Source organism: Anopheles arabiensis, chromosome 2 (assembly GCF_016920715.1).
Source record: "Anopheles arabiensis isolate DONGOLA chromosome 2, AaraD3, whole genome shotgun sequence".
Classification (NCBI taxonomy): Eukaryota; Metazoa; Arthropoda; class Insecta; order Diptera; family Culicidae; genus Anopheles; species Anopheles arabiensis.
In genome coordinates, this window is record NC_053517.1 from 5,999,893 (window position 1) to 6,014,445 (window position 14,553).

General features: G+C 48.2%; 5 protein-coding genes across 5 annotated transcripts; 4 read left to right on the forward strand and 1 right to left on the reverse strand.

Moving 5' to 3' along the window:
* The first annotated feature begins 144 nt into the window (after positions 1-144).
* Positions 145-4,252, forward strand: LOC120896461. The gene is made up of 5 exons (XM_040300593.1): positions 145-1,335; positions 1,416-1,861; positions 2,234-2,264; positions 2,687-3,583; positions 3,653-4,252. The coding sequence occupies exons 1-5, from the start codon at positions 448-450 to the stop codon at positions 4,112-4,114; spliced, it is 2,724 nt and encodes a 907-aa protein (XP_040156527.1). The 5' UTR covers positions 145-447; the 3' UTR covers positions 4,115-4,252.
* Positions 4,253-4,361: 109 nt separating this feature from the next.
* LOC120893969 lies at positions 4,362-6,469 on the forward strand. The gene is made up of 2 exons (XM_040296229.1): positions 4,362-5,840; positions 5,907-6,469. Exons 1-2 carry the CDS (start codon positions 5,025-5,027, stop codon positions 6,366-6,368), a joined length of 1,278 nt encoding a protein of 425 aa, XP_040152163.1. The 5' UTR covers positions 4,362-5,024; the 3' UTR covers positions 6,369-6,469.
* Positions 6,470-6,535: 66 nt separating this feature from the next.
* On the forward strand, positions 6,536-8,398 carry LOC120893971. Its single transcript, XM_040296232.1, has 2 exons — positions 6,536-6,883; positions 7,064-8,398. Exon 2 carries the CDS (start codon positions 7,125-7,127, stop codon positions 8,352-8,354), a length of 1,230 nt encoding a protein of 409 aa, XP_040152166.1. The 5' UTR covers positions 6,536-6,883; positions 7,064-7,124; the 3' UTR covers positions 8,355-8,398.
* A 1,169-nt stretch (positions 8,399-9,567) lies between these two features.
* Positions 9,568-11,254, forward strand: LOC120895749 (putative nuclease HARBI1). Its single transcript, XM_040299338.1, has 3 exons — positions 9,568-9,923; positions 9,990-10,067; positions 10,356-11,254. The coding sequence occupies exons 1-3, from the start codon at positions 9,681-9,683 to the stop codon at positions 11,109-11,111; spliced, it is 1,077 nt and encodes a 358-aa protein (XP_040155272.1). The 5' UTR covers positions 9,568-9,680; the 3' UTR covers positions 11,112-11,254.
* A 41-nt stretch (positions 11,255-11,295) lies between these two features.
* LOC120895748 (angiopoietin-2-like) lies at positions 11,296-14,450 on the reverse strand. The gene is made up of 5 exons (XM_040299337.1): positions 14,375-14,450; positions 13,268-13,608; positions 12,075-13,196; positions 11,745-12,008; positions 11,296-11,678 (listed from the first exon to the last, which is right to left on the reverse strand). The coding sequence occupies exons 2-5, from the start codon at positions 13,606-13,608 to the stop codon at positions 11,489-11,491; spliced, it is 1,917 nt and encodes a 638-aa protein (XP_040155271.1). The 5' UTR covers positions 14,375-14,450; the 3' UTR covers positions 11,296-11,488.
* Between the last annotated feature and the right edge of the window lie 103 nt (positions 14,451-14,553).

Genomic DNA, 14,553 nt, shown 5'->3' on the forward strand with positions numbered 1-14,553 from the left:
CTGTGTTGAGCAGCGCGTAGTCAGCACTAGCACCCTTCTAATCAGCGGTCGTCAAACCCGGAAGGTAGGCTTGAAACACAGGCCCATACGGGGGACAACGAGGGCTGCGACACGAGTGAATCTGGGCGGTAGATGGGGGGAACACTCGTTGAAAGATAGAAATGTATGTATATCACGTCTGTTCGTGCCACGACAATGTTCCGACAAGTGTGTTTGTATCTTGTCCACCGACCATTCACACAAACTCATACGATCAAGATACAACACCTCCGGTGTTACCCTTGCTCAGAATGGTGGAGTAGAACCCCTTGGGCGGGAATTTCTCGGTCAAGTGCACGCGCCGCTCAGTACTGATTTGGTCGTCGCTGTGTGAGCAATCGTACCGGCATCGCCGTTCGTGAAACATCAATTTGCCATTTGGTGACATCACTGGAGCTTCGAAGAGCCATGGCAGATCAAGCACTCTCGTCAGCGATCGCGGAAACGTCCACCACCACCACCAACGGACATGGTGAAGAACGCACCGAAAGTGTAAGCGAACAAGTGCCGGAATTACCCGCGTATCTGCACGCAGCGCTCAAGCAGCTCGCCCCAAAGGAAGGCTTCACGGAGGGCAACTTTACGATCGAGTTCGATTTCGGATCGAGCAAGGGCGATGGGTTCGTGGGACAGATGTTCAAGGCCACCATCAGCGAGGGCGACAGGCGGGAAGTGTACTTGTGCAAAATACCCCCACTGGACGATGCTCGCCGCGAGCAGTTCAGCTCGATGGCTGCCTTCGCCCGGGAGGTGCTGGTGTACGATCGCTTCCTCCCTACCATCTACGAGTACCAGCGAGCGAAGGGCATCCTGAGCCGGGATGATGGGTTTTTCCATACGCCCCGCTGCTACCATGCGCACTGTGATGAGACGGCCCAGGAATCGGTCATCATCATGGAGGATCTTCGGTTGCGCGAGTTTCAGCTGTGGAACAAGCACAACATTATCGATTACGCGCACGGCACGCTCTTTATGACACACCTCGGTCGATTGCATGCGATTTCGCTGGCAATGAAGCGTGACCAGCCGGAGAGGTTCGCACCATTCAAGCTGCCGAACCCGTTCGATCCGATGCTGAAGGCGGACGGGCCGTTTCGAAACATGATCCTCTCGCAGCTGCAGATGGTGATCGATGCGCTGCGCGAGCAGGACACGATCGAGCGGGCCAAGATGGAGCAGCTAAAGGAGGACGTGTTCGACGAGCTTGCGCGCTGCGGCAAGGCTGAATTGGCCGAACCGTACGCGGTGGTAGGACATGGCGACTGCTGGACCAACAACATGATGTTCCGATATGAGGTAAGTGGGCTTTGAGTGTGAAGGTACGCAAGAATCAACATTACCATAAGGTGCTGTTATCATTCCACTCACATTCGCAGGAGGGAATCCCGAAGGAAATCGTGCTGTTCGATTGGCAGGTGATGCGCTACGTTACGCCGGTGCAGGACCTGATGTACTTTATCTTTTGCTGCACCGATGGCGAGTTCCGGCGCAAATATTATCACGAAATGATTGACATCTACTATGACTCGTTGTCGACCATGTTGACCAAGTTGCAGCATGATGCGAGTGAGCTTTTCCCTCGTGCAGTGCTCGACGAACAGTTGCTCGTCTTTGGTCGGTATGGGATATTGATGGGCATGTTCCTGGTGCCGATGATGTGTACCCGAAACGACGAACTACCCGACATTGAAGCGTTGGCACAAAAGATGACGGAAACGCAGCAGCTGGATGAAAGTTTCTTCAAAACTACCGAATCCAACCAGGAAGCGTATGCCACACGCATCAGAGCCGTGGTTCAAGATTCCATACGGTATGGATATTTGTGAGCGTACATGTGACGTACAAGCATCGTTGCTTTGAACGAACTACGTAAATCTACGCGCAGCACCAGAGATTGAATATTCCTTTCGTGATTCGAAGAACTCTTCATTAAAGATCCATATGAATGAACCTTCTCAAATGATCGATTATAAAGTATAACAGTACTCACTCAGGGGCATGGACTAGGCTTTAAATCTACCGCGCTTTATGCATGAAAATCATGATGACAGAGGGAAAAATTGATTGACTCCAAACATTGAGATTTCACCATCCACACAATCTACCATGACTGCTGTAAAAAAACGAATGGTAGATATCCCGGCATCACTCTGCTCTTAAAAATCCATAGAACGACACCCCCCCACCCATACAGGACGTGTGACCTGAACAGTCATTTTCGGACAGTATATTCTTATCTTAGTCTTTACCTATATGCCCAACAATTTCTGGATCGAGTTGCTACTTTCAAGCTTATCAGTCACTAATGGCAAGTCATTTGGCATCGAGCTGTGCCACGCGAACTCGGCACCATTTACTGCAAATGCTATTGTTTGTGCGAAAGTCTGCACAAAAAAGGAGATTTGTGGAATGATGCCAGTCACGCGTCGCCTCTGGCGTGTGAACTGGGTATAGGCGGTATTATCAATGTTAGTAACATGTTATCAGCATTTACCACACATTTACCGGTGGGGGGGCAGCAGCACGCAAACCATATCTGGTATCGATATCTTTTCGCATCGGTCCCAGGTAGACGGCAATTTTGTTTTAAAAACTGACCTCCCGTGGTGCTCCAGCTTCATTGACCAAACAGTGAACGTGTAAGTAGCTACTCCGAACCGCACAAACAACGTCTGCAACAAACGGTACAATTTCAGTTCGAAAGGCAAACCCAACTAAGAATTACAAGATGCCGGAACTGCTCGCTACATCCTTACCGGAGTACATCGCTGCCGGACTTAAGGAGGTCGCCCAAGAACAAGGATTTACGGAGGGCTTGTACCGCCTCGAAAGTGAATCCGGTTCCAACATGGGCGATGGATTCGTAGGTCAGCTGTTGAAAGTGTTTATACGCGAGGCCGATCGTGAGCTCGTAGTGCTGTGTAAACTGCTTCCGGAGAGTGAAATGCGTAAACAGCAGGGCATATCACTGTTTGACAGAGAAACGGAAGCTTACATGCAAATTCTTCCCCTGCTGACAAAGTTCCAAGATGAAAAGGCTCTCGCGAAGCATTTGCCCCGGTTTGACAATGTGCCTCGGTGTTACTACGCCAAGACTACGCTCGACAAGATGGAATCCGTGATCATTATGGAGGATTTGCGCCTGCAGGCGTACCGTATGTGGGACAAGGCGAACCCTGTCGATTTCGAGCATGCCCGGCTACTCATGACCACCTTGGGTCGGCTTCATGCTCTTTCGTTTGCGATGAAAGATCAACAGCCAGAAGAGTTTGCCAAGTGCCGAGCGTTCGAAGATCCAATGGGTAAAATGTTGGAGCTCGATCCTACCAAAGGATTTGAGGTGATGATGGCCGGTATGTGCCGTAGAGCAATCGAAACACTGGACCAGCACGATAACTTCCGGCGGGAGAAACTGAAGCAGATACAGGATCGGTGCGTGCAAGAAATTGTTGCCTGTACGGATGGCAAAGCAGCCGAGCCGTACGCTATTGTAGGTCACGGTGACTGTTGGTCCAACAACATGATGTTCCAGTATGCAGAAGATGTAAGCAATGCTTGGATTGCACCTTGCAGCACAACATTTAACGCCTGTTGACACCTTCTTTTTTTCTAGAATAAAACACCTTCAAATATTAAATTGATCGACTGGCAACTCTCCCGGTACGGTTCACCCGTGCTCGATCTGGTCTACTTCATCTTCAACTGTACCGACGAGGAGATGCGTTCCCATAGCTACCAACGGCTACTGAGCATCTATTACCACAGCCTTAGCGAGCATCTGCACAACCTGGGAGGAGACGTTGAGCGGCAGTATCCACGCATCGCTTTCCGAGAGCAGTTGAAAAAGTTTGGCCGGTACGGACTTGTGATGTCCATGATGGTGCTACCGATCATTTGCACTCCGAACGATGAGCTGCCCGATACGGACACGGCAATGGAGGGTTTCATGAATGACATGACTAATGGAAACACCAACGCTGAGCTGGCGTACGGCACGACGGAAAAGGCCGCAATTCGCTATCGGAAACGAATGTCCGGATGCATTCGCGATACCATACGCTATGGATATATTTAAGTTGGTGCAACGGAGATATTCGATAAGTAATGATATTGTGCTAGCCCTAGATGGTTTACTCGTGATATGATTTAATTTACTCAGCTATAGTTTCACGCGAATTTCAATGAGTAAAAGAGTGTTCATAGAGTACATTAACGAAAAGACGCCCATATATTAATGCTCTAAAATGGATTGAGAAATCTACACTCATTTTTGAGGTAGACAAGAAGCAGAAGAATAAATAGAATAAATAGAAATAAGCTAATTGCAGGAAGATAAACGATCACGATGGTCTGAAACACCGCTAATACACAATACTTCCGTCACAAAAACATGTTCGCAAACCTTAATCAATGCTCGCAAATACCCTAACATTAGGCACGATACATGCTTTTGTGTTGGTTTCATTGGGTATGGTACACCTTATTATCTCGGTGTGGGAAAGAAAACTTGTTATCTCGATCTTTTTGCTGAAATTGTTCTTTAAAGTCTATCTAATCATGTGTGCGTGAATGTGTACCTTGCCAAAGTACCACCACGACAAATACAAGTTACGAAAACGCTCGACGAGATTTGGCCCCGCAGTGCGTTCAGACGCGTTTGGCATGTGTTTAGTTGCAGCATTATCAATGTGGCTGTCGCAACGCTTATCAGCATCCAACGTGGACATAGGGGTAGTATAGAAACTTTGAACCGAGTGGTGTTTGATTCATTGGAAGAATACAAGTGAAAAGGAAAAAAACGCCTGATATCTTAAAAACGTTTGGCGGTCAACGTCTAGGTGTAGTTATAAAAGCTTAAAAATCCCTTCAAACGCACCTGCCAACCAATCCGACCAATCAGTTGCGGCTAAGTTACACGACGCAAAGCATCTGTTGTGCGAAGTTTGTTTCAATTGAGTGGTTTGAAAAGATTAAATAAAAAAAATATGTCCGCTAATCAAAATACCGCTTTTCCGCGCTGCTTCTCTGGTGCACTGAAGGAGGTCGCCCGGGAACAAGGGTTTACGGAAGGCTTGTACCGCCTCGAAAGCGAATCCGGTAGCAAATTTGGGGATGGTTTTGCTGGTGATTTAGTGAAGGTGTTCATTCGCGAGGGTGACCGAGAGCTGGTAATTCTGTGCAAGCTGTTGCCGGAGAATGAAACGCGCAAACAGCAGGGAATTTCTCTGTTTGCTAGAGAAACGGTAGCGTACATGCAAATTCTGCCCTTGCTGCTTAAGTTCCAAGATGAAAAGGCTCTCGCGAAGCATTTGCCCCGGTTTGACAATGTGCCTCGATGTTACTACGCCAAGACTACGCTCGATAGCATGGAGTCTGTGGTCATCATGGAGGATTTGCGCTTGCAGGCGTACCGTATGTGGGACAAGGCGAACCCTGTCGATTTCGAGCATGCACGGCTGCTCATGGCCACCTTGGGTCGGCTTCATGCTCTTTCGTTTGCGATGAAAGATCAACAGCCGGAAGAGTTTGCGCAGTGCCGGGAGTTTACTGACCCAATGACCAAAATGCTTGCGCTCGACCCAAAGAAGACATTCCCGAAGATGGCGGCTAGTATGTGCCGTAGAGCAATCGATACGCTCGAAAAAGATGATACATACCGACGGGGAAAACTGGAGCTGCTACAAGACCGATGCGTGCAGGAGATCGAAGCTTGCGTCGATGCAAATGCAGCCGAGCCGTACGCGGTAATAGGCCACGGTGACTGTTGGTCCAACAATGTGATGTTCCAGTATGCAGAAGATGTAAGTAACACACTACCGTTCTCTTCACTGAGCTTATTTTGAAGACGATGTTGTGCTTCGTTCTAGAATCAGACACCTTCCAAAATTAAACTTATCGACTGGCAGCTGTCCCGGTACGGTTCACCCGTGCTGGATCTGGTCTACTTCATCTTCAACTGTACTGATGAGGAGATGCGTTCCCATAGCTACCAACGGCTACTGAGCATCTATTACCAGAGCCTTAGCGAGCATCTGCACAACCTGGGAGGAGACGTCGAGCGACAGTTCCCACGTAGCGCTTTCCGAGAGCAGTTGAAAAAGTTTGGCCGGTACGGACTTCTTATTGCGATGTTGATATTGCCGATGATTTGTACGCCCAACGATGAGCTACCCGATACGAATAAGGCAATGGAAGGACTAGTGAAAGAAAATCCCGATGGAGATGATGAGGTTCATTTCGAGTACGGAACGACGGAAAAAGCCGCGATTCGCTATCAAAAGCGAATGTCTGGATGCATTCGGGATATGGTTCGGTTGGGGTATATTTAAACTGTTGTGGAATAAAGCGCATCCATTGCTGCTGGGATGGTATTAGAATAAGGATTGGGATGGTACAGTGATGCAAATAAAATTATTTAAGCAATATTGAATGTCCATATAGTTTGCCATATGCGATCTGTATCCACGCTTTTAATAAAATGGTGGTAGCCTAAGTAAAAATCCTCCTCTATAACGTTCTACAATAGTCTAAATTTCAAAATTGTTTAAGAAAAAAGTGTGTCGCGAGACCATTGAGAACCATTTTCGTGTTTCCTACCCGAATACGGCTTGAAAGAGTCGCTTAACGCCTGCAATCCGGCGTAAAATCACCGGCAAATGACAGATCGTATAAACCACAAAGCCGAGATTTCTGTTATACGTGGCGGTAACGGATTTTGGTTGCCGGGGTCGGGAACAGACTGCAGGTGAAAGTAACAATATGTATGTCTCGCAAGCAACAAGAGTCTCCACGCAGTCTTCACATCGTAAAGTGACTTGTGAAACCCTGTAACAAACAAGAGTGTGTGAGTTTCATATCAATTTGCACACACAATAAACAATTTAATGTTTTAGAGCGTCACCACCTTGATGTTGTGTGCTGTTGTTGATAATGATTACAGTAAAAGAATTTGACCACTCGGTCTCTGAATGCTGTTGTTGAGGACTAATGTCACTTTGTTCTGCTTATCTCTTGCCAAATTTAGCAACTATCGTGCAGATCTTCAAACCCGTTCCATCGTGTAACAAACGGCACTTGTGTCAAGGATGGCGTCCACGGTAAACGTTCCAGCGTACGTACAGCAACGACTCCTAATTGTAGCAAAAGAGGAAGGATTTGCCCCGGAGCAGCTCTCCATCCAGTACGAGCCGGGTTCCAAAACGGGAGACGGATACATTGGACTTATTGTGCGGGCTCGATTCATTAGCTCAGTGCAACCAACACTAACGGTAATATGCAAATTCCCACCCGAAGATCGACAGCAACGGGAGCGCTTCAATGCAATGCTGCTGTTCGAGCGGGAGCTTTTTATCTACCAGCATGTGCTGCCAGCGTTCGAGGAGCTTCAGCTACAGCACGGTATTGACCGACAGGATGAAACATACTTTGGCAACTATCCGAAGTGTTACCACGCATACTGCGATAGCGACCGGGGAGAGGCTGTGCTGATACTGGAAGACTTGTTAGCCCTTCAGCGACCACCAATGAAGCTGCTCGATCAGTACGTACCAGTGGATTATGACCATGTGTGTGTACTGATGGAAGCGTTGGGCCGGCTCAATGCGTGTTCCTTTGCGCTCAAGCACCATCGACCGGAAATGTTTGAGAAGCTTCGCCAGCTGAACGATCTTTTGTCCGTCGTACTGGACACGGAACAAACGCGCCCTTTGACGCCTCGCAACTGTCAGCTGGCAGCATCGGCCTTTGATGTGGACACGGAACCAAGGCATCATCGTGATTTGCTCGATTTGTCCCACTCCATGTGGCCTAGGACGGGAGCGCATGTTCGAGGTGCTCGAGCCGAACCGTACGCTGCCCTGAATCATGGGGACTGTTGGACCAATAACGTTATGTTCGGTTATGACGCCAACGGTCATGTGAAGGATGTTTGTCTGTTCGATTGGCAGATGGCTCGCTATGGCTCACCCGTGCTGGATTACACGCTGTTCATTTTCCTTTGCGGAGAGCTCGATCTACGCCGTAGCAAATTCGACAGTCTTGTAACAGCGTTTTACGATGCTTTCTCTGCCACTTTACAGCGAATGGGTGGCAGTGCTGAAAGTGACCTGCCACGGGAAGAGCTCGAACGGCAGTTGAAGCAATTTGGAAGGTTGGCTCTCGTTATGGGCACCTACGCGATACCAAACGTTGCTCAACTACCTCCGGCAGTGTGTGAAAATCCGACCTTACATCAGGCAGATAAACGTTTACAACATTACTACGCACTGATGCGAGAACTGGTACAGGATACTGATGGTTTTGATGCGATAGTATGATAAATGGACAGAAGGAAGTATTAATAAAGTTCTATCACTTACCAGGCCGTACTTTCCTTGAAGTTTACCCATTGCAATTTTCACCGGTGCGCCGCATTTCATCACTAGATTTTCATCCGGCGCCGCTGATCGGTTGTTGCCCGTCCCAACGGTTCCCTTGATAGTTTTATCCGCACCAAGCCCTAGTCCTTTCGGTCGCAGCTCTGGACCGGGCGTTAATTTATCACTTTCACTCGTTGGATCCCCGGTGAAACCCATACCACGCAGCATCGCCATACCGAACTGTTCGATCGGCACGGACTCATAATCGTCCAGATTGCTTTGCCGTGCACTATCCTCGAGCCGCAGTTCTGCCCGCAACGGTACGACGAAATTAGCCGCTTGTTCTTTTTTCACAATTGCGTCCGCTGTTTGTTCCACTATTTCCCGGGCGGCTCGTTGTTCGAGCGTTTCGCTGCCATCGGGTGCACTTTGGGATGCTTCCTGTGGATTCGGTTGTTTTGATTGACCAGCGTTAGCTGGGGGCGCAACCGGTATCACCGGTTTGTTTGGCTTCGGTAGTGGAATAACCAGGAGCTTGGGAGCTTCATCTTGCTGCTTGCTAGAATGATCGACATTTCAAGGGTTGAACAGGATTGGTTTGGATTATCGGAGCCGCACAACTTACCCGGTTGTTTTTATTGTATTGTTTTCTATAAAATCAATTTTTTCTCTGCCATCATGCTTTTTAGGGATGAAATTTGCTGCCGGGCTTTTTCCCAGCGGTCCTTTCGGTTTGGAGAATAAGGAGAATTTTATTTTACCGTCACTAGAAGCCATCCTAATGAGTATCCGTTCTAAGATCAACACATTTATTTTAACCTTTTCCCAACAAAATATCGCCAAGCATCATGTTGAAAATCGTGTTGAATTTACAGGGTTTGCGACGATTTCTTGTTCGGTTCCCATAATTTTTGGGTTGCTTCCCATATTTTGTTGGTGTGTTTCTACGATTTGTTGGTCGTTTCCCAGAATTTTTGGTTCAATTGTATTGATATCCAATCAGACGATACCAAAAAAATATGAAAACGAACAATGCGATACGATGAATAAATCGTGAGACGAGCTCAAAAAGTTATGGGAAATGACCAATAAATTGTGGCGAACCCTGTAAATTGTGGTTTCGGCTGTCTACACCTTGGGCGTTTTGACAGTCCGTATGACATGTAAACAAACGATCGGGCGGCCGGCAATTGCTGTAAACAAATCAACAATCTCTCTCTAAATTCTTTACCAAAAGTATCTCCAAAAGATGTTAAATATGCGTACAACTATCGCTAGTAAAGTATGGATAATAGCACAGTGAGTGAAATGCCGACTGCTTCGGAGGAAATGTCCGATGAGACCGTGCGGGAATTGTTAGGCATGAGTGAGGAAGACTTCAACTATCTGTTGAATGAAATATCCGGCAAAATCAGCAGACGAGATACGTTTATGCGAAAAGCATTTACGGCTAAAGAGCGGCTTATCGTAACACTACGCTTTCTTGCCACCGGAGAGTCCTTCATGGCCCTCGCTAGTTTGTATGACGTAAGTATATAGAACACTAGTATTCATGATGATGCGTTTAGTAAAGCTCTCCCCTTTTCCTCCCAGATATCTGCTTCGTCGATCAGAACCATCATACCGGAGGTGTGCGAGTGTTTGATAAAAGCATTGAAACGTTATGTTCAGGTGAGTTTTGTTGTCGTAATTAAAACCAGAAATATTCTATCATTTTCCTTGCCGTGGGGTCTGCGGAGACTTCTCCTCGGGTGTATGGTCGGGGTAGTAATTTGCCCATTTTGTAGGATCCTGTTAGGATCTTAGGAGTACTTTTACAATCGGAAAACCCCTAACTTTATCTCCTGTTGTAGAATTGGTATATCTGGGACATGTTATGCTGCAACATTGAGCTCATTTCAAGCGAAAGAGAATGCAAGCGTGTTTGTTTGCTAAAACGTGTCCTCTCTTTCATTGCAGTTTCCGCCAAGTGAAGCTGGATGGCTGCGCGTTTCAGAGGCATTCCAAGATAGGTGGCAGTTTCCCCATGCAATCGGCGTGATTGACGCACGGCATGTTAAAATCCGGAAACCGTTACACACCGACAAAGACTACCTCAACTACAAGGGCTTCTACAGCATAGTACTGCTTGCCGTAGTAGATGCCAGTGCCAACTTTATGTACGTTTGCGTGGGAGGAAAGGGCAGCATTGCGGATGGTGGGATGTTAAGGAATGCTAGCTACCATTCAAAATTTGAACACCACGAGCTGAACGTTCCACCGCCAGCGGTGTTAGATGAATGGCACGCGGTAAAAATTCCCTACATGCTGTTAGGTGATAAATCGTTCCTCTTCACAGAGTATTGTATACGCCCGTTTGGAGGACATATTAAACCGGACAGTCCGGAAAGTACATTTAATTACCGTATGTCGCAAGCCCGCACACCGGCAGCGGTGGCGTTTGATGGTTTGTGTAGTAGGTTTAAAATTTTTGGCACAATTATTAATCTGCAGCCGGACAAGGCCGGCAAGGTTGTGATGGCAGCAGTGTATTTGTTTAATTTTTTAAGGAGGAAAAACAGCACCGAGGAGACGTTGGGATGTGGGAAGGGTGTGCCTGATTCGTCATACATTTTGCCTAGATTGCAAAGCAAACCGATCAAACCTGCCTCCAGGTTGGCGAACATTCGTTTACAGATAGCAAACTATATGATGGAGAATAGACGCTTAGAGTAGAGGAAGATCGTTTGGAAGAAATATCCAAAAGTGTTAGGAATTGCTTATGTTTTGTTAAGCTGATGGAGCACTCGCTAGTTCATGAGATTGATCACAAGACAAAAGGAATACGCTGAATATAATGTAGTGTTTCTATGCATTGATCTCCAGGTCGTGATATTATCCTTGCTTTTGTCAAAATTCTTATAAACTCAGAGTTCTCACCCATGTTTCCTTATGACGTTAGGACTATGAAGCCTTTTGGGATAGAGATTATATTTGTTATATCTTGAATATTCGCTCAATTTTGGTAAAAAATAATATAAACATTATAATAGTATATTTTATGTGCAACCTATGCTACTCACCGGCAGCAGTTGCTAGTGGTTACACTCATTTTACGGATCCACGGGAGTGTCGTTCTCCGATTGCTCCTCATCCCTAGTCCACGTGTCTTTCGGGCGTATCATCATCTTTGCCGCCTTGAGCGAATAATCTCCCAACCATGATTCCCACAGAATGCCGGTGGATTTGTGGCTGCGTGGATGCTCCAGATAGTACTTCCCGTTCAGGTTGGACTCTGCACAGCTGTGGGCAAAAAGAAGATCCAATGGTGAGAAAATTATGAACATTTACCCAGAAGTTTCCACCTACCTGTTAAACCACCAGCCACTGCCAAACGTAAGAGCACACGGGAAACCTCCATTCGATTTATCGTTCGCACGATCGTACGTACTGAAATCATGATCGTTATGGTAAGCTAACGCGTCCGACGCATTGCCGTGGTAGTCCGCCACCATCAGATTGTAGTTAAACTTTTCCGACTCCATGCGGAACGTGCCATAGCCGGCGTACGCTCGCTGTCCTTCAAAGTCTTCCAACTCGATCCGCAGCTCCACATTGTCGTCGTAGCTCAATCTGTAAGCAATCGACCAGCGTGTTATGAAGATATTGTACTTGGACTATTATCGTCGTCGTTCTCACCTGTGGATGAAATCATTTCCCAACCAAAACTCGTACCCAAGATCACCAAACCCGTACTTGTACTCGTTCCAGGAGCGGTTGAAGTTCTCCTGCAAGTCGTACCAATTGCGCCGCTGCACCACTGTCCACGCGGGCCCGCCCGTTGCAAACTCACAGTACCGGCGGTTGAAATCCCGCCGCGCCTCGTTCAGCTCAACCTCCGCGAAGGTGTACACACCGCTGAAACGCTTCAGCAGCTGATGACACCCATCCTTGTCCGGATGGTGGAAGCTGATCTCCTCGTGCTGATCGATCGCGCCCGAGCTTATGACGGTGGCATCGGCCATCGATTCCTCGCTACCACTTCCAATATCGACATCGGGCAAGCTGTCGTCGACACTCTCCTTCCGTGTTGCATTCACTTTACTGGCAGGCTGTTCGGGAGGCTTCCCTTCCTCCACATGCGCCTGCCTGTCACAGTACAGATTGTTTCGCTTCTCCACCTTCCGGTCAACGTCCAGCACCAGGTGCTCGATGCGCTTCAGCAGAATGTCCGCACTGTTGGTGAAGGTCGTTACCTCGTTGTTCGTCCGCTGGCAGCAGGACAGTATCTGCTCGAACTGGTTCGCCTCCAGGTCGTAGATGCGTACCGTGCGATCCTCGACCGATCGCACCAAGCTCGTGAGCACGTCTAACGAACGGCACTGCTTGCGGTTGGACACCATTTCGCGCAACTTTTTCGTCGTCAGCTTGTCGAGAAAGTCATCCATCTCTTCGTCCGAGTCGGAGGTGTCCTTTCGAAACTTGGCCGTCGCGCCTGTGCGACCGTTTCCCTGCTGCTGCTGCTGCTGTCCGTTCGCTTTGCTCTGGCAACCATTCCCGTTGCTCTCGATGCGATTGATTTGCTTTTGAAGGTGGCCGATTTTCGTAAGGATTGCGGCCTGCTCGGCGGCAGCAGCAGACTCCAACCGGTCGTTGCGCCGTCCTCGATTGTTTGCGCTGCTGCTCGACAGGGCGTAGACGGTTTTGGTGATATCGTGCAGCTTTTCGTTGATCACGTCGACCTTCTCGAAGATGTGCTGGACCTTAAAGTCCAGACTGGAGAGACGCGTCTCGAGCGTCGGGGAAGGTGTTTCGTGCGTCCTGGGGGGTGAAGAAAGGACAAAAGATTGGCAAGACTGGTAACGTCCAGTAACCACAGTCATCACACTTACTTCCTCAATATTTCGAGCTTGTTGTCCACGGACTTGATATGTTCGCTCCACGCCCCTATGTGGTGCTGGAAGACGTCCCAAACTTGAGACTTTTCCTGCAGCGTCTTCACGTTCGCATCCAGGCTCGTCATCGTGGTCAGCAGCGACACGATCCGCTGCTCCAGATTGATCAGGTAGTGGGAATTGAAACGGTTCAGATGAGACTTCACGTCGTCCAGCAGCGTGCGCATGTCCTGCCCGATCGTTGCGACTTCACCAGACTGCACGGGATCTGCTTTGATCGGCCCCGTGGCCATTAACAGCACCATCAACAGAAGTGGTGTCTTCCGCATCGCGATCATCTAGCAGAAGGAAGAGCGGGAGAAGGAAGGGAAGATCGGATTACAACGACGGAAGAAAGAGAGATCACGGGGAACACGGTGGCGCTTCCAGTGGCGTTAAAATACGATAATAGGTCCCTGTAATCGTCGAGTCAATTCATCATTCCTCGCACTTGTGGGAGATTTGAAAACCATCTTTCCGCCTTCCCTTTGTGCAGTGGCAGGCACACGCACGGCACGTGGTTTGCGCGTTAGAACGATCGCTTTGTTTACAAGCTGCCGGGCCCACCCACTCGACGGGTGCTCTTGTGCGCGCAACATCGTACTCATCCGACGGGGAAGGGAAGTTGGCTAGCATAAACATAAGAAAGATACACGCGTGGAAACACACACACAGACACACAGGCACACGTATGCATACGACTCTCCAAAAAAGTCCACGGCGCTAATCCGCAAAGAGCCGCGTAAAGATTATAATGGGTTTAAAAATAGCGCCATCGATCGGTAATTACGCTGATTTACGATCGCGCACGATCGCGGACACGGAACTTCACTTTGATCGCTTTTTATCCGCTTACAAATTTCAAATCTTCAAACACTTCCGAGCACCGAAACTATCGAGCGCCGCGTGTCCACGCTGTGCTCCGGCTAAATTTGGCACACTTTTTAGTGGCACACTTCTTATCGGTATGTGGCGAAATAGGAGAACAATGCTCTATCAATGCAACACTGCTTTACGGGATGTGGGGGTTTTATTACGCCTTTTTGCTGTGCTTCTAAACCGTACCAGTGAATGAGTCGTCTTCTCCAACAACTGAACCGGCTTGTTCTGCTGCCGAAATAACACTAACTGAGCTGTGCTATGCTTTGTCCCGGGTGGAGCAGATGTTGGAAGTCGGATGCGCTGTGTGCCGAACTCCATCCGCGTCTCCACCAACACAACATATGCTGAAGAGTGTTTTTGAA